The sequence below is a fragment of the Molossus molossus genome, unplaced genomic scaffold (assembly GCF_014108415.1).
Source record: "Molossus molossus isolate mMolMol1 unplaced genomic scaffold, mMolMol1.p scaffold_m16_p_14, whole genome shotgun sequence".
NCBI classification, from domain to species: Eukaryota; Metazoa; Chordata; class Mammalia; order Chiroptera; family Molossidae; genus Molossus; species Molossus molossus.
This window is the reverse complement of record NW_023425349.1, coordinates 4,520,974-4,544,122: the sequence shown is the minus strand read 5'-3', so window position 1 is coordinate 4,544,122 and position 23,149 is coordinate 4,520,974. Positions and strand designations below refer to the sequence as shown.

General features: G+C 58.7%; 1 protein-coding gene across 1 annotated transcript; it reads right to left on the bottom strand.

Annotated features, from left to right (window-relative positions):
• Positions 1-8,222: 8,222 nt before the first annotated feature.
• On the bottom strand, positions 8,223-22,731 carry FAM78A (family with sequence similarity 78 member A). Its single transcript, XM_036261581.1, has 2 exons — positions 21,892-22,731; positions 8,223-10,609 (listed from the first exon to the last, which is right to left on the bottom strand). Exons 1-2 carry the CDS (start codon positions 22,212-22,214, stop codon positions 10,081-10,083), a joined length of 852 nt encoding a protein of 283 aa, XP_036117474.1. The 5' UTR covers positions 22,215-22,731; the 3' UTR covers positions 8,223-10,080.
• Between the last annotated feature and the right edge of the window lie 418 nt (positions 22,732-23,149).

Here is a 23,149-nt window from a genome sequence, read left to right as displayed (position 1 = left end):
CCGAGTGCACGCCGCAGTCCCCATCCAGTCCCAGAGCGGATCAGCCGCAGGCTTGGGGCCGACCCCCAGAGGGGCAGGGCCTCAGGCTTAACCCTCGCCGGGTCCCCCCGGCTCCCCCTTCGCCTCTCCTGCCCGCACCCCTGTCCTGCCTACAGGTTCCCTGCAGGCAAGAACCTCCATATGCATGGCTCACCCCTCGCTACTCCTGCCTTCCCCCGGCCTCCAGCTGGCAGAGGGGTACTGGAGGGAGCCCGAATCTTGAGTCACTGGCTGCAGCCGACAGGGCTGTGTGAGCTGAGGGGACAGCTTCATTGTCACCAGCCAGTATTGTCAGAGCATTCAGAATTCTCAAGTCCTGGGGTGTTCGCTGTTCAGTCAGTTTCACTCTGTCCTAGGGAACAGGATATGCCCCGTGTAGGGAAGTGAAACTCACGATTACGTTACGTACGGCGCTTGGACAGTGCGGCCTGAACTCCTCCCACAGACCCTCCTGCCCGGGGCCCGAGGGAGCCTGCCCTGAGCGGAATCCCGGCCTGGACTCTCTTCCCCTCTCAGGCTTCAGGCAGCTGGCCTGGCGGCCGACTCGTCCGGAGGGTCTTGCTTCCTTCTGAGCCTTTCTGGAAACGGATAAACGTCGTCTCTGAGACCTGCAGCCGCGCGGTGCTGAGGCTCTGCCGTGGGGTCTCCAGCACCGCAGATGGCGGGACCAGGTTCCCTGTCCGAAAGCCCTTCTCGATGCATCGCATTTCCTGCGTGAGGCTCCCTGGCAGTCCGCCTCAGCACGCGGCTGCTCCCATGGTGTTGGCTGGCTCCAAGCTGTGTGTTCAGGGGAGAAGCAGGCCCTTCTGGGCCCTGGCACACAGCGAAGCTGGCCCATGCATCTTAGGGGTGAAGATGATCTTATCTGATTCCTTCCTTGACTATAGAAGGGAACTGAAACCCAACGAGGGGAAGAAAGGAACTCAATCCAGCAAATCGTTTGTTGGTTAAGACCATGGATATGCCTGAGCTCGCGTCCCATCCTAGCTGTGTGAGTTCAGGCCAGTCACTTAACCTCTCTGAGCCCCACTTCCATATCCATATGTAGGAGGAATGCTACTACACTCATCTAAGATACTGTATATAAAGCTGGTATTATCACCCTCGTTTATTAGAATGAAGGCAAAACGCTAAGCTTCCCGTTCCTGACCCGTTTCTCTTTTCCTGCACTTAATGACCCTTGCACTCATTAGTACATGACTGTGACCGAGCAGCTGACATGAGTGTGTTGCAAGACCGGAGTTGCTTGCTGTGTTAGCTGTTTATACTCCACCCATGTCCAAAGCAAGGGCCGTGGCCGAGAGGTAGCGTCTTTCACAGAGCATTACAACGGAAAGATGTGCGCGGTGGGCCGGTCAGCTTGCGCAGTCATGTTCCCTGGCCAAGAAGAATACCCACAGGCAACTTGTGGCAAATATTTTATCTTTACGTATTCAGCCAGGCCAAAATAATTAATAATTGCTAGAAGTGATAAACAAAATCATGAAGGCTATAGAAGACTTGAAGAACACTTAGCCAACTTGGACCTCATTGACATTTATGTAACACTCCACCCTAGCCCTGGCCGGTTTGGCTCAGCGGTTAGAGCGTCGGCCTGCAGTCCAGAGAGACCGGGGTTTGGTTCCCGCTAAGGGCATGTACCACGGTTGCAGTTTGTCCCTGGCCCTGGTTGGGTTGTGTGGGTGGCAGCCACTCCATGTGTCCCTTTCACATCGATGTTTCTTTCTTCCTCTCTCTCTTCCTCCTACTCCATCTGAGCAAAAAAAAGTAAAAATAAATAACACTCCACCCTACAAAGTAGATATATGTTTTTTTCAAGTATACACAGATAGCAAAAGAGACCATATTCTGAGTCATAAAACAAGTCTCAATTTGAAAAAAAAAAATCAAGTCAGGGCAAGATGCTGTCTTGCCCTGGCCAGTTGGCTCAGCAGTTAGAGCATTGGCCCATATGTGGACCAAGGGATTGTGGGTTGAATTCCCACTCAAGGGCACGTACCTGGGTTGCAGGTTTGATCCATGGCCTTGGTCAGGATTATGTGGGAGGCAATTAATCGATATGTCTCTCTCACATCGATGTTTCTCTCACTCCCTTCCACTGTACCTAAAAATATATATATCAATGGAAAAATATCCTTGGGTGAGGATTAACAAATACATACATACACACACACATACATACACACATATGCTCTCTAACCACAGTGGAATTAAATTAGAAATCGATAACAGAAAAATATCTGGAAAATCTCCAAGTATTTGGAAGCTAACACATTCCTATATAACTCATGATTCAAAGAAGATTTTAAAAGAAATTGGAAAATATTTTTAACTGAATGAAAAATGAAGACAACCAATCAACTTGTGGTGCCAAAACAGTACTTAGAGGAAAATTTATAGCACTAAAATGCCTATGTTTAAAAAAAGAAAGCTAACTCACAGCCAGTGTGGCTCAGTGGTTGAGCATCAGGCCATGCAGCAAGAGGTCACCAGTTCAATTCCCAGTCAGGGCACATGCCCCAGTTGTGGGCCAAATCTCCAGTGGGGGGCATGCAGGAGGCAGCCAATCAATGTCCTCTCATCGATGTTTCTATCCTCTCTAAAATCAATAAAGAAAAGGAAAAAAGAAAGCTATCTAAGAAGCCAGAAAAAGAAAAGTAATAAAACCTAAGGCACAATAAAGGAAATAGAAAAATCAGAGCAGAAATGAGTGAAATAGAAAACAAGATAAAAAGGAGAAAAATCAATGAAACCAAAAACTGGTTTTTTGAGAAAATCAATTAAATTGCTAAATCTCTAGACAGACTGATCAGTAAAAATAAAAAGACAACCAATGTTAGGAATAAGAAAGGACATCACTACAGATACTTCGGAAGTGAAAAGGACAATTGGAATATTATGAATATCTTTATGTCAATGAATTTAGCAACTTAAATAGACAAATTCCTTGAAAAACACAAACTATCAGAACTCACTAAAAAAATGGTCGCTGGGACTCAGTGGTTGAGCATCAACCCCTGCACCAAGAGGTCACCGGTTTGGTTCCTGGTCAGGGCACATGCCCAGGTTGTGGGCTCCAGCCCCAGTCAGGGGCATGCAGGAAGCGGCCAATTGATGCTCTCTCTCAATGTTTCTATCTTTCCCTTTCCCTTCCTCTCTAAATTCAATAAAGAAGAAAAAAAAAATTTTAACTCATGAAAAATAGATAACCTGAATAGTCCTATAGCTATTAAAGAAATTAATCATCCAAAAATTTCGCATAAAGAGAATTCCAGCTCCAAATGTCTTCCCTGGCAAGTTCCACCCAATATTTAAGGAATAAGTAATACCAATTATATAGAGACTCTTCCAGCACATTGAAAGAATGTTTTCACCCCAGATCGAGACGAGGCGAGAATGTCCATTCTCACCGCTTCTGTCGAACTTTGTACAGGAAGATCTAGCCAATGCACTAAGAAAAAGAAATAAAGGCATCAAGATTAGAAAGGAAGAAGTTAAGCTTTGTTCACAGATAACATGATCATCTATATAGAAAATCCTATGAAATTTTAAAAATAAAACTAAAATTAGAAACTTTAGCAAGGTTGTGGAATATACGCTTAATATACAAAGAAAAAAAAATCTGGCCCTGGCTGGTTTGGCTCAGTGGTTAAAGCGTCGGCCTGCGGTCCTGAGAGACCCGGGTTCAGTTCCCACTAAGGGCGCATACTTCGGTTGCAGTTTGTCCCCGGCTCTGGTCAGTCGTGCGGGTGGCAGCCACTCGATGTGTTCCTTTCACATCGATGTTTCTCTCTCTCTCTCTGTTCCTCTCTCTCCCTCCCACTCTACCTGAACAAAAAATGTCCTTGGGTGAGGATTAAAAAAAAAAAAATTTGCTGTGTCAGGCTGGTGTGGCTCAGTGGATTTAGCATTGTCCCATGGATTGAAAGGTCATGCAGGAGGCGACCACTGGATGTGTCTCTCTCACATCGAATTTTCTCTCTCCTTCCCTTCCACTCTGTCTAAAATCAATGGAAAAATATCCTCATGTGAGGATTTTTTTTTTTCAATCCTCACCCAAGGACATGTTTGCTTCTATCTTCAAATGGGGGGCGGGGGGAGGACATCGATGTGAGAGAGACACATTGAGTGGTTGCCACCCATATGACCCCAACCGGGGCCGGGGACAAACTGCAACTGAGGTACGTGCCCCTAGCGGGAACCGAACCCAGGACTTTCCGTGGGTTCGTGAGCTGACACTCTAACTGCTGAGCCAAACTGGCCAGGGCTGAGGATTATTTTTTGTTTAAAGTGCATTCGTCAGCCCTGGCCAATTTGGCTCAGCAGTTAGAGCATCGGCCTGTGGGCCAGACAGTCCCGGGTTCGATCCCCGCTAAGGGCACACACCTCATTTGCAGTTTGTCCCCGGCCCCGATTGGGGTTGTGTGGATGGCGACCAGTTGATGTGCCTCTCTCACGTCGATGGTTCTCTCCCTCTCTTCCTCCCTCTCTCCCTCCCGTTCTATCTGAAGATAAATGCTAGGAATGCCCTCGGGCGAGGATAAAAATAAATACAGGGCCTTCGTCAGAAAGGGCGTGCTGGGGCCTGCTGCCGCGTGGGTGAACCCTGACACAGTGCACCAAGTGGAAGAAGCTGGAAGCACCAGTCTGTGATCCCACCCACAGTGGCTCCGGAACAGGAGCCTCCTCCAGACAGCAGATGAGTGGTTGCTCAGGGCTGGGGTGTGGTAGGGGTGGTGATAGCTAACGGGTACGGGGGTTTTCGTTTGGGAGGTTTTTTTGAGATGATGAAAAGATTCCCAAACTGTGACGATGGCTGCACAGCTCTGTGAATTGACTAAAAACCATAGACTTGTCCTCTCGAAGTGGGTGAATTGTACGGCGTGTGAACCGTATCTCAATAAAGCTGTGAAAAGTAAATACACTAGTCTGACCGGCCGGCTGACACACGCGTGTGTCTGCTGATGCTGAGGACCCTGGATCACCAAGTCCCGTCGCCGGGACATCGCGGTGACATTGAGCCTCACGAGGCAGACGTCTCTGGTCTCTGACGCCCACGCAATGCCCTCCCTCTCAGGCGGCCCACGCCGAACGCCAGCCGGACCCCGCGCTTCAGTGGGTCTGACCGGCCGACGGGCAGCTGTGCGAGTCCTGGCTCGCAGAGAGGAAGCGGCAGCAGGGGTCAGGCGGCCAGCCCGGCCTCACTCCGCAGTCAAGAGGCAGCCAAGAATAGCACAGGCTCCTCACTGCGCCGGATTGCTGTAAACACCCGGCCGCGCCGCCCCTCGCCTGTCCCACTCACAAGGCTCGGGCCAGTGCAGGGACAAGGGGGCGGGCCCTGCCCGGTCGGGAGCCGGCTGGCAGCTGCCGGGACCCGTGTCCCTTGTGTGGGTGTGCCTCTCTGGACACAGGCACAGGGATGGGGCTCATTTGCTCAGACGTGTTTTCATGCATTTAATAGTTTCCATCGGCTGGTGCCAACAGGGCCGCTGACGACTCCGTTCAGCATCGCTGGCCCCGCGGTTCGCTGGGAGAATCGGGGTGTGCGAGGGCTGGGTGGTGTCGCCGAAAAGGCAGTGACAGAGTGGGGTCACTAGATGTCTGTTTGAAGCCAGCCCAGCTCTGCAGCTTCCCAGCTGAGTGACCTTTAGCAAGTCCTTTGACCCTTTCTGAGGGTCTGTTTGCTCGTCTGTGACAGGGGAGCACACGCGCGACATGACCGATGGTCGCAGGAAAGGGCCGTGGCAGCGCCGGCCGCCCGCTGTGCCGGCTTCATCGCGTTCCGGCGATGCGGGCAGGTCGTCTCGGAAGAGTCGTGCACAGTGGCCCGTTGCTACCTGCAATGTTTGCCTTGCTCGAGGCTCAGACCCCCGCCAGGCAGAGGGCAGTTCCTGTGGAGCTACTAGGCAGGAGAGATGATGACCAAGAGCCAAATCCAGCAGAGGCGACAGGAAGAGCACCAGGAACTGAGTGCCACCCGCTTCTCCCCAGTAAGGGCTCTCCCTCTGGGATCAAGAGCGGTTTCCTATGGCCTCTAATGCTAACGGGCAGTGAGTCTGGCCAGAGTGGCGGCTGGGCTCCACCCAGAGTGACCCCAGGGGCAGGAGGCAGGCTGGGGCCATGGTGCACCTGCTTCTCCCGGACGTCCGGGGGCAGGTGGGCCGGCCCTGCCCACACAGCGGCCCGCCCAGGTCCGGGCTCCTGTGACAGCTGGCTCGAGTCCGGTGTCTGTTCCGTCCCAGCCTGGGACTTCTAAATTTAACCTGCTCTCTATCAGCTTGGGAGGCTGGAGAGCTTCACTGTGACCAAATGCCACCCGGAATCCACTCTCCTTGTAACACCCGCCCTGCGCACGCCCCTCCCTCCCAAATGTCACCCCACATGCAGCTGCCGCCCTCCCGCCCCGCTCAGCTGCAGGGCTGCGGGAGGGTGGATACCGAGCCCCGCTGGCCCTATCCTGCTGTGACCCGGCTCAGCTCTCCCTGCCGTTGGCTCCGTGCTCACACTCGCGCACACGCGTGTGTGTGCACACATCCCACAGTCTCCTGCGGGCAGAGCCCAGGAACCAACTCCACAACCAAAAGCCAAACCACGACAGTGAACTGCACCACCCATGGGCCATCTGGGCGGTTATGCAATTTCCTGCTGCGCTGTCTCAGACCCAGGAGGCAGGACGCAGACTGCCGTTGGTTTCCCGCAATGTGGGAAGCCCAGTCCGAGGCCCACAGTGACCGGGGTAATGCCGAGAGGCCACCGCCCACCCCGGCCCATGAGCCTGTGGTCGGCAGGTGACTGGCCCCGCCTCGAAGGGAGTGAGCCCAAGTCACTGTGGGCAGTGAGCACACACACACACTGCACACTTCCGGAAGTGGGGTGAGGGGAGAGCATTTCCTGCCCGGGAGCCCTGGATGGAGTGAGTCGAAGGCTAGGGCTGCTCAGTCACAGGCACTGGCGCCGAGCACAGATGTGTGCTCCCGTGTTTGGACCTGCCTCTTCCCAGATGCATAGCCTTGGACGGCTTCTCCCCTTCTGTCTCCCTCGGTTTCCTCATCTGTGAAATGGGGTTCTTGATAACGCACCGAGTTACACCTGGGAACTCAGACTGGCGTGTTCTCACTGCGTCAGCCACGAGGCGGCCATTCGGAGAACCCCATTTCCCATACAAGGTGACGGGCTCAGTGTCTCGCCCAAACTCCCGCAAATGGCCTGGAGTCCACGGCCCGCCCTGAGCCCACGCCCCCTCCAGGACCCCAGGCTCCCACCCCCTCCCCTTTCAGGAGAGTCTGAGTAGAAGACGATGAACTGGCGGGGCCCTGAGCCCACACAGCCCCATCAGCAGCTGCTGGCCAAGGGCAGCAGAGCCACGGCTGGGGAGACAGGTCTGCGGGGCCCATCAGTGCTGACCACTCTCCACGTGCGGTTCCGTCTGCCCAGTGCTGGCTCCGCCCGCGAGCCCGGCAGGGCGCTCTGGGTGGGGCCGGAGGCCGGAGGCGGCGGCATCCGCAGTGCCCTGCCCCTCCCAGGGTGCCCCTGGGCCCTGCATCCCGGGACCACAGGCTCCCAAAGCCCTTCACGGCCCTCAGCCAGAACCAGGGAGCCGTCAGCCCCACAATGAACCGCCACTTCAGAAACATCCAGACCCTGGCCAGGCCTACTTTAAAATTACTTTTATTTCTCTTTGTGAATAATTTTGTTTGTTTTAAAGGATCATTTGACATTTTCTTCAAGAGTCTTGTGCCTCCTGGTAAGCGCACTGGCTTGTTTTCACAGTACCCTCCACGACCACAGATGGTCCTTATTGCTGGATGAGTGTGTCCGCGGGGGGCCGGAGGGGTCAGCCCCGGCCAGAGCCTGGGCTGTGCTCCTGGCATGACGGGGAGGCCAAGGGACCAGACCCAGGCTAAGTCCAGCGTCCTTGGCCCACCTTGCGGCCTTTTGGGGTCTTCAAGGCCAAATGGGCAGAGAGAGGGCCGGGGGGTGGGTGAGCTTCGGGCCTGACCGTGTCCATCCCCTCCGAGTGGGCACCGCACACCCCTGCCGAGAGGCTCGCTCACATTCACAGAGTCCGAGCTGGGGACTGCCCCAGACAGCTCGGGACCACCTGCCATCCCCCGCCTCCACCCCACGAGAACCCCTTCGCTGTGCCCCAGCTTCCTGACCCCTCGCCAGGGCCCATTCCCCGTTGTAGTGCAAGAAAGACCTGAGTGCAGAGAAGGGCCACCACGTCACCCTCCCCTCCCGGCCCACCCAGTGGGGTGGGACCCAGTGCTCCACCTGGAGGCTGCGGCCTCTTTGGAGGCTGGGCTCCCACACACCAAGGGAACCGGCAGCTTCCAGGGGGAAGGTCCCGGGCCTGGGTCCCCAGGCACCAGGCGGCAGCCAGGGCTGTTCGGCGTCCAGTTGTCCCAGGAGAGCTGTGCGCCTGTGGAGTGGGGCTTGGGAGAGGGAGGGACGGTAAGCACCCCTGGGTTCAGTACAAGGTCACGTGGGTGACGGCGCGGAGCAGGGACCGGTGCCCACGCCCTCTCGTGTTTCCCTGGGGCCCCTACAAGTGGCTCATGTGCAGCAGAAATGGATTATTTTCCTACGTGACGGTTTTCTGTGCTTGGTTATTACTCGTGTGAATGCGGGGCCTGGGTGATAGAGCTATGGGTTTGGCAGGCTGGGAGGAAGGGGGTTTCGGGGGCGCCCCCACAGCCCCTGAGCGCAGCCTTCAGGGCAGATTTCGTTAAGGAAGCTCGGCGTCGCTCAGGACCAAGTCCTAGGGCTCCAGGGGCCCAGGGCTCCGGGGAGGGGGGCCCTCGAAGACTGACCACTGTCCCACACCAGCCCCCACAGTGGCCTGAAGGCTCACAACCCTGGGCCCACTCAGCCCCAGAGCCGGGCCCTCTTTCCTTCCTGGAGGACAGGCGGACCAGACCCAGGGAAGTCCTGGGGCCTCCTCCCGCCCCACCACCTCCAGCTCTGTGATGCTCCGGCTGTCCGCAGCCCTCCCCAGAGCCTGGGAGGGCTGCCCCCTGAGAAGGCGCCTGCAGGGAAAGGCGTGTCCTCACTGTCCCCTGGGAACTAGAACTAGGACTGGGTCAACGTGGCCACCCCCCAGGCATCTGGGACCACAGTGGAGGGAAACAGAAAGCGACACAATGAGACGTGAGGGCAGAGCCTCTGTGGACGGGTGTGAGGACAGATGAACATTCCGGGGCTCCACCTGCGACCCAGACCCTCCCTGTCTCCGAGACCCGCCCAGGGCAAGGTAAGGCTGCCAGGAGAGAGGAGAGGAGCCGCCCGGTGGACCTGGGGCCCGGTGGGGGGAGGGGCTCCTCTACCTGCGCCTGTCCGGGCAGCGCCCATCTGTGGTCGTTTCTGCCCAAACGCAAGGAGGAGCAGCTGGTTTTAGGTCTAAATCGGTGCCCCTGCCGAGTCCCGAGACAGCCGGGAGGAGGGGCCCGGGTAGTCTCCCTCCTCCCTGACCCAACCCTCCCTCCCCTCGGCAGAAGGTGAGAAGTTCCGCAGAAAAGAGACCCTGCTTTCTGTCTGTCTCGGCTTTTTTCCTTTCAATTCAGCTTAAGGCAAAAGTTTGGCAAAGCAAGTCTACGTAAGGCCGCGTGAGGGAGGACGGGGAGCGGCGTGGGAGGGCCCCGCACTCGCGGGTCAGCAAGGGTCAGCAAGAGCGGGGCTGTCCCCCGTCAACTCCTCCTCCTCCCGCCCTGAACCTCAGAAAGAGGTGTTTTAAAAAAAATCAAAGGACTGAAAAGCAGTTGTGTCGGGGAATCTGTTGCAGGTGAATGACTGAAATGGTGAGAAAGGCCAGGAGGGAGACCCCAGGGCACCCAGGGTGCACGCGGGGCTGGGCTGTCCTGGCCGGTCTCCCCCTCCCCGTGAGGAAACGGGTTCCATCCAGGGGCGGAGGCACCCGGCGTGTGCACAGTGACACCCCGCTGGACAAGGTAGAATGGTTGTATTTTGCTGGAGGATGGGCGTCCACCTGGGGCTGTCGGAGCGGTCTCGTCCCTGGGGTCTCAGCGAGCGGCACCCTGGCTGTCACCGGTGCTTCGGCGGGATGACGACCAGCGGCTGCCCGTACTTGGGCCGCCACATGAGGACCTGAGCGTCGTTGGCGTTGGGCTTGACCAGGGCGCTGGGTGGGATGGGCTCGTTCTTGCTCAGGATCTGGGGCTGGTCCTGGGCGATGGGCTCGCGCAGCCGGGCGCGCTGGCCCCGGGGCCGGCTGGGGTCCACCTCGATGCTGAGCTGCACGCGCCAGCGCAGCGTCTGCAGGATGATCATGTCGTTGGTCGAGGTGTTGGTGGCCACCAGCCACGTGGTGAAGCTCTGGTCCCGGTAGATGTTGGTCAGTCTGGCCACGTTGCTCTCGCTGACAGGCACGGCCCACGTGACGCTGGGGTAGAAGTTGTCGTTCATGCTGATGATGAACTTGGAGTCCCTCCTGGTGGGGCCCACGATGGTGCACGTCTCCGTGGTGTTGCCGTACCAGGGGTAGTTCACGCCGTCCGAGTCGCTGATGGCCTCAATCTTGCCGTCCTGGAGGTCCGGGAGCTCCCAGCTGGACCTGGGGACAGGAAGGCCTGTTACTCAGCCAGCCACCCACAGGGCTTTTCGGTGTCCCCTCTGTCCACGGGGCTTATCTCCCAGGGGGCCGGACAGGAAACACGTCAACGTCATGGTGGGTGAACTGGGCCCCCCCCCCCCACCCAAGCCATCCTGTTCTCTTGCATCATCTCAAATCAGTCTCCCCACTGAAATCGTTGCAGACGGGCTGGCCCCCGGCCGGGCTGTGGGCACCCCAGCTGCCTCTGCCCCTGCGGATGCATCACGGGGCGGGCCGGTGGTGCTGCGCCCAGCTGCTGGTAGACGGCCACAGGTGGCACTGGTTAAGGCAGAGGCCACGTGGCACATGGGCTGGGCTGGATGGGAATGCAGGTGGGCACGGCCCGCTGGCCTGCCCCAGCCCCAGGTGGCAATGAGTGTCTTTCTCTTGCTTTAAAGGCCAACAGGTGCCTTCAGAGCCCAGTGGCCATGGGTCAGCACATCTGGGAGTGATTCCCGGCCCCTCCACTGACCAGTGCGTGGGGCAAACACCTGCCCTGCCCCCACCTCCCCCCCAGCTTCATCGCCCTCCCTGGTGAAGGGGGTGCTTCCGGGGCTCCCGCCCAGCATGGGCCTGGGCATAGGAACCGGCACCCCCAGAGCCCTCTGCTTAGGGTCTGTCCCTCACCTCCATGTCTCCTCCACCACGTGGAAGTCCGGGCTCCCAGGCCCTCCCCGGGGCCACAGCCAGCACGTGAGGCTTCCGGGGGCTGCAATGCCCCTCCCCCCTCTCCCACTCTCCCCCTCTCCCCTTCTCTCTGCTCACGCCTGCCTAGAAGAGGAAGCACATGCGGGGGAACTGCCCTGCCTGGCGGGCCCGTCCCTGGAGTAGAACGAAGAAAACCTCACCAGCCCCGTCTGCAAGCACCGAGCTCGGCCCGCCGCTGGCCGGCCCTGCAGTGCCCTTTCGGGGTGCTCAGCAGCGGTGCTGGCTTTCCACAGCCACAGGCCCAGGGGCCTGGCCATCCGGGACGGGAGCCGGCAGCCGGGCTGTCCAGAGCTCGGACTTGGGAACCCCACTGGCCTGGCTTCAAGTCCCGCCTGCCCCACCTGGCATGAGACCCCGTGCAAGGACACACGTCCCTGCTGGGCCCCTGGAGGACGAAGACAGGAAGTGCCAGCCCAGGGCAGGGCACAAAGTGGATGCCTGTCGCTGGTGGCTGCTACCACCCGCGGCGTCACCATTGCTGCCGTGATATTAACTCAGAAGAGGATGCCGGCCTGTCCCCAGCTGCTCGGGGACACAGCTGTGTCTGGGGCGCCCACCCCTTAGACACCTCGGCACTGATGAGCACCCCACTGGGCGGATAAGTAGAACGAAGCCAGGGGTCTGGGGCTTTTCCCAGGGTGATTCAGCTGAGCCGCAGGGCCTGGGACCCGGGCAGCCTGGCTTGGTCCAGGGCTGCCTCCACCCGGGCCCATGATGCCAGCACCCAGGGCACCTGGCCCTCAGAGTGCTGAGCACCTGCACAGCCGGGTGCTCGTGGGGTCCGCCGCCTCACACATGTGCCCCCGTTCATCACAACAGCCCACGGGGGAGCCACCCCGTGTCCTTGACGGGTGATGGGCAAACACGTAGTCCATCTATGCGACGGAACATTATTCAGCCTCAAAAGGAAGGAGGTCCCACACCTGCTACAACACAGGTGCACCTGAGGACACGATGCTGAGACAGAGCCAGTGACCGAGTCAGCCACGGTGAGACTCCATGTGTGCGAGCTTCCTGCCGCGGTCGAATCAGACGGAGAGGAACGTGCGCACCAGGGGCTGGGGTTGGGGTTAACGGGGACAGTTTCCGTTCGGGGTGAAAGAGGCAGAGCCAAGTGGATGTGCCTGATGCCACGGAGCTTAAAAATGGCCCAAATGGTAAAGTACGTCTTATCACAGTTTTAAAAATGCTTCTATCGAAATGCACCATTTCATGTTAGCGGTTAGCAACACCAGGGCCACTACGCAAGGCGTGATCATCCACGCGATAGTGCTCATTTTTGTTTCTTTCATCCGTTTTTCTGTTTATTTTCTAGAAAACCACTAATTAGGATAACACCTGCCTAGCAGGCCATCCCTGCCCAGGGCCTTGAGTTCATCAAACTCAGACAGAACCTGGGCAGCAGCTCAAATGACCTCACGTTTGGAAAGTGCCTGCTGGTCCCCAAGACCCCGAGGCTCTTCCAGACCCACCGCCCGCAGCAGCCGCCCCCGTTTCAGAAGGAACCCACGCCGTCCTCCCCCCGTGGTCACCCTTACTTGCAAAAACATTTTAAAAGGCAGAAAGCAAACTTGCAAAAGCACGTTGGCTCTTCCTCGGCCCCCTTTCACATCCGAAGCTGGCTTATTTGGGGCGTGGGGCTCCGTACCAGAACAGCCTCCCTCCCTCCCCCTCCTCTCAGCCTCTGACCCCAAGCTCCTGGATGCCTCTCCTCCCCCAGCCCCAAAGGCCCAAGCCCCCGCTCAGTCACAGCCAGGCGAGGACCCTCATGAGCTGGCAGACAGCAGTGTCTCGTGGGGCACTGCTCAGAACCGGGGCCAAGAGCGTCTGTTTCCCCGGCATCACCAGCCACCCCGGCCCCGTGTTCCCATCGAGGAGGTGGGAGGGAGCCTGGCTGAGGGCACAGCTTCTGGGGGACACAGCAGCCCTGGATCCAGCCTGAGTCTGGCTACTGGCTCTGATCAAGTCCCCCATGTCTGAGTTAACGGCTCTCGTTGGTTAGCTACGGATCACCCGCCCCGCCTCGCGAGGTTCGGGGGTGAGGAAACGCACTGCTGTTTACTGCCTGGTACCCAGGGAAGAGCAATACGTGGAAACCGCTGGGACCACTCAGCAGTTAGGATTTGCCCGCTCTGATCGGACCTGAAGCCTTGGACCTCACTTGTGGTTTCGGGCACCACGTGCTCCGAAAGGTGTGGGTCCGGGCGGTTTCGCCGCCTCTAGGATTCCTGTTTGTTCTGGAATGACCTGGGACTTCAAGGCAGGCCCTCGGGTCTGTGCTCCCTGGGGTGGGGGTGAGCGTGGACCCCGGCCCTGCACACGGAGTCTTCTCCGTGTTTGCACAGCGGGGACAATACAGGTCTGACTCGAAGATGCCACCGACCGGGTAAGTAAACAAGGATCCCAGCACCCTGCCTGCGGGCAAGGGCTCAGCCCACGGGTCCGTTTGGCGATGGGGACTTTGAATAAGTGCAAACGCCCGGCCGGTGTGGCTCAGTGGTTGAGCACCGTTGACCCATCTACCAGGAGGCTGTCAGTTCGATTCCCAGTCAGGGCGTATGCCGAGGTCGTGGGCCCGATCCCCGGTGGGGGGCATGCAGGAGGCGGCCAGTCGATGTTCTCTCTCATTGATGCTTCTCTGTCCCTCTCCCTTTCTCTCTCTCCAAAAATCAATAAAGGAAAAAAAAGTATTTAAAATAAATAAGTGCAAACAGGCCTGTTCCTGCCCCGGGTCCCCAGGCTTTGGTCCCACCTGCCCCAGCCACCTTCTCTGCAGACCCCAGGTTGTCTGGGTCCTTGTAGGTGTGGGACCCCAAAGCAAGTCCAAGCTTGACGCTGGACCCCAGATGCCTCCTGGGCCCTCTGAAACAGACCCCTCCGCTGCCCTCACACCCCAGCTCCCTCTGCAGGCGCCATCCGTCACCCACTCAGGAGTTTGCAGAGCACCTGTCACGGGTGCTGGCCACAGGCTCGGCTATGAGAAAGGGACGGAGGCGCTGCCCTGGTCTACGGGGGGGGGGGGGGGCCCTCCAGGCACCACCACCACCACCCGACTCCCTCCCACCTCGGGACTGTGCCCCCTTCCCCCTGACCTCACCCCGGCCTGGGCCCCTCACCCCTTCCAGGCCTCCGAGCCTCCCGTCCTGACCCTGCATTGCTCTCCTCCCAGAAGCCTGAGTGATCTTTTATTTATTTAATTTTTTTTCTTTATTGATTTTAGAGAGAGGACGGGAGAGGGAGAGAGATAGAAACATTGATGAGAGGGAACATGGACTGGCTGCCTCCTGCACGCCCCCCACTGGGGATCGGGCCCACAACCTGGGCATGTGCCCTGACCGGGAATCGAACCGGCGACCTCTTGATGCAGGGTCGATGCTCAACCACTGAGCCACCCCGGCCGGGCCTCGGTGGTCTTTTAAAAACACAGCTGATCGTACTGTTCCTCCCTCCAACCCCGTTACACCTGCCATGACTCCCCATGGCCCTCGAAGCCCACAGTCGAAGCCCGGGCCCAAGCACGCGTCCGCACACGCCCTCCCGGGCTGCAGACCCAGCGGCCCCTCTCAGTCCCTCTAACGGGCCATGACCCCGACCCCACCCCATCTCGGGGCCTCCCGTGCCCGCAGTAGTGCTCGTGGCTCAGCCTGGAGTCCCCAGGAAGCCCACCCTGACCCTTCCCACAGGGCTGGGGGCCCGCCGGATGAGATGCCACTTGGTCCTCACCCGCTGCCTCCCGGCACATTCATGGGGTGATTAGTCGTACGATCATTGTGGACGATCCCGAGAGGGCAGGGCCAGAGCTCAGGACTACACGGTGCCTGGCCTGGAATCAGGCACGAGAGCTGTTGGTGGCCTGGATCGGTGCCTGTGGGCAGGGCCAGAGCCCCACAGGGACCCTCCCCCAACGTGGCATCTGCTGGTGCATCCTCCTAGCTGGAGCGGCCACGGCTGGCGGTGCCACTCACCCGGGCCGTCCCCGCAGCAGCAGCAGGAATGGTCCCCGAGCACGTCGGCCATGCCGGGCACCCTACATACGCACGTCCGCCCGGGCTTCCCAGCCACCCTGGGCCGGGCTGAGGGCGCCTTTTCCAGAGGAAACCCAGACACGGCAGGAGGCCTGGCCCAAGGTCAGCAACCAGGAAGCCTGGGCCAGGCCCACAGCCTGAGCGAGCTTGTGCCCATGATCTCCATCGGACCCTCACCCAACGCGCGCACGCGCACATGCACACACGCACACATTCACGCACACTCACATGTACACACACACAGGCTCTGAGTAGCACGCCTGGCTGAGAATGTGAGTCTGCAGGGTTACAGAAGGGCCTTCCCTGAGGCTGGAGAGGGGTTGGGGCTGCGCCGAGGGCCACAAGGGCTAGGGATGGTCGCCCCGTGGCTCCAGGCCCAGCCGCCAGTCCGAGCTGGCCCCGGGTCAGGCCTCTCAGTGGGGGGCCAAGAGACCAGGGAGGCCCAGAGGTGTGCGTGGGGGCCCTTCAATGACCCTGGGCCGACGGGAGCCCACCTTCCCTGGCTACTTCAGACAGAGCCTGGCAGGGGTGGTGAGCCTGGGCCTGGGCGACCCGTCACACCCCGGGGCTCCCGCCCAGCCGGGGGCTCTGTACTCGTCCTATCAGGTCTCAGAGCAGAGAGCAAACTCCATGTCTTTCTTCACCGGGGTCCTGTCTCCCCATCTCTGTGCCGTTCTCCTTAAAATCAATCACTTTTTTAAAAACATCAACTAAATCTAGCTTTTCCGAAGAAATGCCTTTGAAATAACAGGTTCAATATGCTAAATACATACAGATGGACTTTTTTCTAAGATATATTAAAATAAATGTGTTGCTTTAAATTAAAACAACACACGCGTAAATGAGTCCCACAGCACCCGCTGGGCACCCTAAGAAACAGTCACGCAGGGACTTGAGGCTCACAGGTACCCCACCCCGGGCCCTCCGGGGTACCCCACCTCGTCCTCAAGAAAACAGTTTTGTACAATTTGCAAACTGCTCAAATTCTGAAAAGTTTTGTCATTTTTCAGAAACTGAGGCCCAAAAGCCCCCTCCCAAACCAGACTGGGGCAGGTTTCCTGACTTCTGCCCCATGTGGCACCATCAAGCTGGCCCCCTCCCGCCAAACGGGACACCAGGTGCCTCTCTCTCAGGGAGGGGCTGCGGTGGCCCCTCCCAAACCCACCCCTGGGTGCCCCCAAACAACAAGCTCCACCCCCACCCCACCCCCGGGCCTGGGCCTGGGCCTCACAGGAGCGGAAGACCGACGGTACCTGTGTAAGTTCAGTTTTTACTTATAAAAGTTGTGCTTTCGTTTTTGTATGCCCGCGTGGAGACGGGTACAAAGTGAGACAAACAAAAGCTACCTCTTCCGCGCACCCTCCTTTCCTGAGGTTACCCACCGACCACACGCTGGTAAACATCCTTCTAGACCTTTCCCTCACAGACACGCAGTCTGCATTCCCGTTTTCGGTGATGTCTTTGTCATGAAAACTGGGCTCCTACCCCCATATCTCACAGGGTACTGTTTTTAACGCATGCACACTCTGATCCTCCTCCTCGCGGGAGCCACCACAGAGCCTCCTCCCCATCCTTTTCAGTTCGCCCAGATCCCATCGGCAAAAAAATGGATCTCCACGTTCCATGTCCGTCCTGGATAGGACGGCTGTCGGCGCCTTCTCGCCGTCGCCAGGAACGGCGGCTTTTGTTTGGGGCCCGCGGAAGGCGAGGGTCGGGGCGGTCACTTGGCCAAGCCGGTCCAGGGGGAGTTTCTTTGGGCCAGGCCGTCCCCTGCCACTTCCTCCCACCCCAAAGCCTGGAAGCAGGACTTCCCTCTCCCACCCACGCCTCTGCCAGGGCCCCGCAGATGGGGGAGGCCACCTTCCGGTTGAAGAGAGGAAGCAGCATCCTCAATTGTTCTGCGCAGGGCGCGTGGCCCAGGCCTGGGCCGCAGGAAGAGGCCCTGTGGTCACTGGGGCCTTTCCTCCCGGCCTGTCCCCAGAACTGCTGGAGCCGGACAAGCTTCCTTGGGCAGGTGGCTTCAGGCCTCAGGGCTGTTTCCTCCTCATCAGATGAGGTCCTTGGGAAACAACAGAGCAGAGAGGGAGCTGGGCATCCGTGCCCTCCGCCCAGCTCCGGCATCCCCCACCCAAGGCCCAGGCCCCTGCAACCCTGCCCAGCCCTCTCCCACCAGCCGCGTGACCCTGAGGCGGCCAGTGTCCCTCCATCTTCTGGCTGGAAAGACCCTCAGAAGTCTCATCGCCCAAGGCACTCACACTGTGGACGGGTACGTGAACCCCACCCGGGGGAAGAGACAGCAGCAGTGACCACTACAACACGGCAGTGTTTGTGCTAACTGCCAGGCGTTGCCTAATTAATAGCCAATAGCAGTAGTTACGACATGGACAGCTACCACCCACCGAGCCTTCAGAGGCCTGGGCCCTGGGCGAGGCTCTCGAGAGGCCTCCCCGCACTGAATCCCCATCACGGGCATGAGGGAAGGACTGTTCTCCCCACTTCATAGATGGGAACAGTGAGGCTCAGGGAGGTTAAGAGACGCCCAAGGTTGCAGCACCGTGCACGGTGGAGCTGGATCCACACCCCGCTGCCCTCCTCCCCGCGTCCCCATGTCTGCCCTTTGGCAGAACCCTGAGCCAGAAACGAGCCTGAGCCTTGGCCACGGGCCAGATTCCCTTCGGGGCTCCACAGAAGGACAAACTAAGGACAAGGTGAAGCACCTCCCACACAGGCAGGAAACTGTCTTGTCACTGAGAAGCCTGTGCCGCTGACAGGTGGCGGCTGAGGAGCTGCGGAGGATGGGGTGTGGAGGCAGGTGTCTCCAACAGTTTTGGGGGGCGCTTTTAAAGCAACGTGGGTTGGACCCGAAACCATACAGGATCCTCTGGAGCTGGCGTGGAGAAGCTCACCATTGCACAGCTGTCTGTGAGAGTTGCATTACTGTCCCACTTCAAATACCTCCAACCCAGAGTGTCACCCAGAAAAGTTCTCCCGGCTTAGAGATTCACCTCCAGCAGGGGCAGCGTCTGGGGGTGTTACGGGTTTCGGTCCCGTATTTGGAATTAATATTTTGAATACAAGCCCATTTGTGAAGAACAGAAGCCCTAACCTTTGCCACCTGGCTGCACCCGCCCCAGACCACTAGAGCCCAGCACGTGGGTTTCGTTTTGATGATTCAAAGTACCTGCGTCTGGTCAAGCAATTTGCAGCCGGGGGGGCTTCACACCCCTCCCAGGCCGGCAATGTTTGGAGACATTTTTGGTGGTCACAACAGGGGGTAGGGGGACTTCTGGCATCGAGTGGGTAGAGACCAGGGACGCTGCCCCTCATCCTACAACGCCAGTGGTCCAAGCAGCTAGGGGTCAGTCCCACCAGCTCATCGCACCCCACTTTCAGGTCACGGGGAGTAAACATGTGAGAGTAGTTTGGGGCAAGGACGATGGGTGGGAGGGGTCTCCTACATCACACTCCCTCACATTCAGGCTTTTTCTAACCCAGCCCATCTGTTTGCAGGGGGCACCAGCTGAGACCGCTCGGCCCACGGACGGAGGAACCATGCTGTCCGGTAATTCTTAATGCAATTCTGTTGGCTAATAATAAGTCGAGCCCTGGCCGGTTTGGCTCAGTGGTTGGCGCATCGGCCCGCGGACCGCAGGGTCTCGGGTTCGATTCCTGGTCAAGGGCACGTACCTGGGTTGCAGGTTTCATCCCCAGCCCTGGGCGGATTGTGCAGGAGGCAGCCGATCCATGTGCCTCCCGCACATCGATGTTTCTCTCTCTCCCTCCTGCCCTCCCACTCTCTCTCAAAAAAAAGAAGAAAAAGAAAATCAATGGAAAAAGATCCTCAGGTGAGGATTAACCAAAAAATAAAAATATGCTGAGCAGCTTCCAACTCGGCATTTCAGCCACAGGGCCGTCGCCTACACACATGCTCCTCCACTGAGTCCTCCCTGTGGGGACTTCTGACAGATGACAAAGCCAAAGCTCCAAGGGGCGACTGTCCAAGGCCCCAGAGCCAGCCCTGTTCGGTCACTCTGACCCCAGGGCCCAAGCCCATGAAGGACAGTGACTCCCAGGGAGCAGCAAGCTCTGCCCTTTCTCTGGGGCCGGTCCCCTCCTAACTGGGGTTATGAACCCAGGAGAAGGGGACATGGACAGAGGGTCCTGTGCCAACAGGGGTGTCCCAGGAAGGGGAGGGGACCAAGGGAAGCAAGTAGACAGCCAGGAAACCGGCCTTCAGCCCCTTGAACCATCCAATCGTTCATGACTTACACGATCTCAACCTTTTATAAAGTCAGGGACTTGCCCTGGGTAGAAAGAGGAAGGCCTGGGCCAGGCAGAAAATTCAATTCAAGAGTCATCCACGTCAGTCAGATTTCTAGAGTTTCGGCCAGGATTCTCGCCTCGTTGCAGATATGGTCGCTCGCTGCCCCTCGGAGAACAGCATCGCAGTAATGACATTAACGGCGAAAGCCGCTGAGTGTTTGCCGCGGGCTTGGCGCAGAGCTGACTGCACAAATCTCCCGCCGTTCTCCCTAAGCCGTGGCGCCAGGACGAGGATGCCCCACTTTGCAGAGGAGGAAACCACGGGTCAGAGTGGCTCGGGTCACACCCTGGATAGTGGCAGAGCCTGGACTCCCGCCCAGGCCTGCCTGACTGCAGTCGAGGTGTGCCGTAGGTTCCCCAACCAGGAACCAAGGACTGGCACCCAAACAGAAAGGTCATCTCGGGTCTCCCAACTCAGGCCTGCCTCCAGCAAGATGCCTGGACGTAGCCACCGAATGGAGCGCAGGGCCCTGAAAGACTGGGGAGGCTGTGCACGGGGAGGCTCCGGGAAGGGGAGGCTCGGGGGAGGGGGAGGCTCCAGGCCTGTCCCCTTCCCACCGCACACCCATCTCAGCAGAACGCAGTCCCTTCCATCCTCCGAGGCTTTCTTGCTCCTGGTGCTCATCTCCCCCCAAGTTCTGGAGGGCCCCTGCCTCCCCTACCCCAGAACTGAGCCTAGGGCCCCTAGCAAAACCTTTGTGCCTTGCCTGTGGTCCGGATGCCCTGCAAAGCCTGAGGACTCACATCAAAGAACATGCTTCCCCTTCGGAATGGGAAGTCAGCCCCCGTCCTGGCCTAAGGGCCCTTTCGGGAACTGAAGGGCTTGGGTGTGGAAATCAGGTTGACGGACACGCGCACCTCTGGGGCGATCATGGTTACACCTCGTTTTAAGTGTTACTTTGATCCTACTGTTTCCCTGAGAACTTCAGAGTCTCCGGTGGTACCCCCCCACCTCCATCCCCTCCTGACCCCCCTCAAATTTCAGGTGGCCCAGGATGCTCCTAAACCACTGAAAAACTGACTCCTGGGGGAAGTCTCTGTTCCTTATTCGCAGACCCGGGAAGTTGTACAGTGGACACTGAGAGAGGCTATGGGACAGTGTCCGCGGCCAGAAAGGTCCCAGTGCCCTGGAAACAGCTATTTAAACCGCCCCGTCTAAGGGTGGCCCTTCAAGTGACGTCTAGCTCTGTTCTCTCCACACTCAGGATGACCAGCCTGGGATCAGGGAACATGCCAGAAAGGAAGGCCCAGGGTCCCAGGGTCCCAGGGTCCCACGGTCCTGCACTGAGACTGACATCCTGGGAACATTCTGGAGGCCAGGCTGGAGAGAAGAGGCCGGTGGGCTCCTCTCAGCTCTGGGCTCCCCCCGGACACTCCTGGACACTAACACGGATGGTGTCTACTTAAGTAGCCTCCTGCCTTGGGGAGAAAAACACCACAGCACGAAGCAAACCGGGTTTCTAAAATTAGCTGTCCTCTCAAACAAAATACCACCGGTAACAAGAATTCCCCCAGACCGGAGGTGCATCTGAAACCCCGCGACAGGTTCACACCCAGCCATGCAGCACTATGCAAACAACTCAGGAGGCTTCGGAGCACCCAGTCACTCCCCGGCGCCCTCCACGTGGGCTCGCCGGGGCCTGAGCCTGGGGCGCCAAGCCTCGGCTCTCTGGTCCACATAGCAAGCTTGTTTTGCCAAAGAGGCACCTGATGGAATATTCCTCTGCTTTCTTTTTTAAACTTTTAGTTATTTATTTATTTTAGAGAGAAAGAGGAAGGACGAGAGAGAGAGAAACACATCAATGTGTCGTCCCACTTATTTTATGCATTCATTGGTTGCTTCTTGTATGTGCCCTGACCGGGGATCGAACCCACAACCTTGGTGTACCAGGATGACGCTCTAACCAACTGAGCTACCCAGCCAGGGTGCCTCTGCTTTCTTGGCATCTTGCACGGAAGGTCATAGGGACCTCAGGGACAGTGGGAAGGAAGGTCCTAGAGCCATGACCCCAACCTGAATCAACAAGCAAACCCTTTAGGAGGTCACATGCCAAGGAGGACTCAGGGACCTCTTTGCACATGCCTAAAGCTTCCCTCTGCCCCAGGCGCGGCCCTGACCCCCCACCCCAGGCTCCAAGCTCCCCGCCCCAAACAGCCCCCCAGAGCTTGCTCACGAGCAGTACTCACATGCCCTGCTCCCCATACTGGTTGTAGAACTCCATGTGGCTGCACGCCTGGATCCAGCCAACTATCCAGGTCTCCCTCCTGGGGATGGGCGGCATGACCACCTGGGCCGAGGCACGAAAATGGGGTGTCCGGTAGCGGAGCACCACGCTGGAGGACTCGTCGATGCTGGTGGGGACAGGGTCGATGGAGGCTTTCACATCAATCACCGTGATACCTTCCCGGAAGACCCTGGCTTTGCCGCCGATGCTCTGGATGCAGCCCATGGCACACAGCACCGCTCTGATCTCCAGGGAGGGCCAGCAGTCCCAGAGAAAGCTGGGCATTGAAAGGATGGAGGCTGCGGAACCCAGTGCAGACAACTGCTCTCCGGCTTCAAATCTCAAGATCAGTATCCATAGGATAGAAAATTCACTGAGCAGGGGGCGTTTACCTAGCACTACCTCGGGCCTGTTTATAAATAAGGAATTTGCTGCATTTCAAGGGCCCTGGGTTCTCTCTTCCTCTGCTAGCAGTGGACAAAAATCACCGATATTCTTTGGGTTAAAAAAAGAGAAGTTTGGATGTTAATGGATAATCATGTTGTTCAGACATCCAGCCCTTCTGTGCCTCACAGGCGGGGAACGCAGCTCGCAGACGCTCCCTGAAGTCTCGGGGACGAAGGCGAAAACCGGCAGACACATAAATAAGGAAGGCTCGGTCCCCGGCGCGGCGCCGCCACCCTCGCTGCAGAACACCGACTTCCTGCCCTCCTGCCTTCCGCACGCGCTCGGGGCGCACGCACCGGCTCTGGCCCTACGGGGTCGAATCAATGGAAGGGCCGTTTCTGTCCAGTCGGCGGAGGTCCCGGCTCCCTCGAGGGCGAGCGCCGACCCGCGGCTTCCTGGAGGCGAGCGCCGGATGCCGGCCGCCCGAGGTCCCCGAGGAGCGCAGCGCAGCGCGGGTCCCGATCGGCGCCCACTGGCGGGCGCGGGCCGACGCCCCCGCGCGGGCGTGCCGCGTCCCCTCGCCGCTGTCGCCTCCCGCCGTACGGGGCTCCGGGGCTGCGCTGAGTCGCCGCCTAGGTCGCCGCGGCCGCCGAGGACCTGGGGGAGGTGGAAGGGACAGGGCGTCAAGGCCCGCCTCAAAGTTGAGCCTAACTTTGCCGCGGGGGGCGCGGGGGACGGGGACGCGTGTGCAAGGGGCGCGGGCTGCGGAGCTGACAGCGCGGCTCTGGGCGGTCTCCCCGGAGGAGGCGCCCCCCCCACGCCCGCCCCGTCAG

Excerpts from the sequence above, each read along its gene's own strand:
- FAM78A (XM_036261581.1), bottom strand. The coding sequence starts at position 22,214 with ATGCCCAGCTTTCTCTGGGACTGCTGGCCCTCCCTGGAGATCAGAGCG. Across the intron at positions 10,610-21,891 it reads CAGTATGGGGAGCAGGGCAT|GTCCAGCTGGGAGCTCCCGG; the intron begins GTGAGTACTGCT and ends TCCTGTCCCCAG.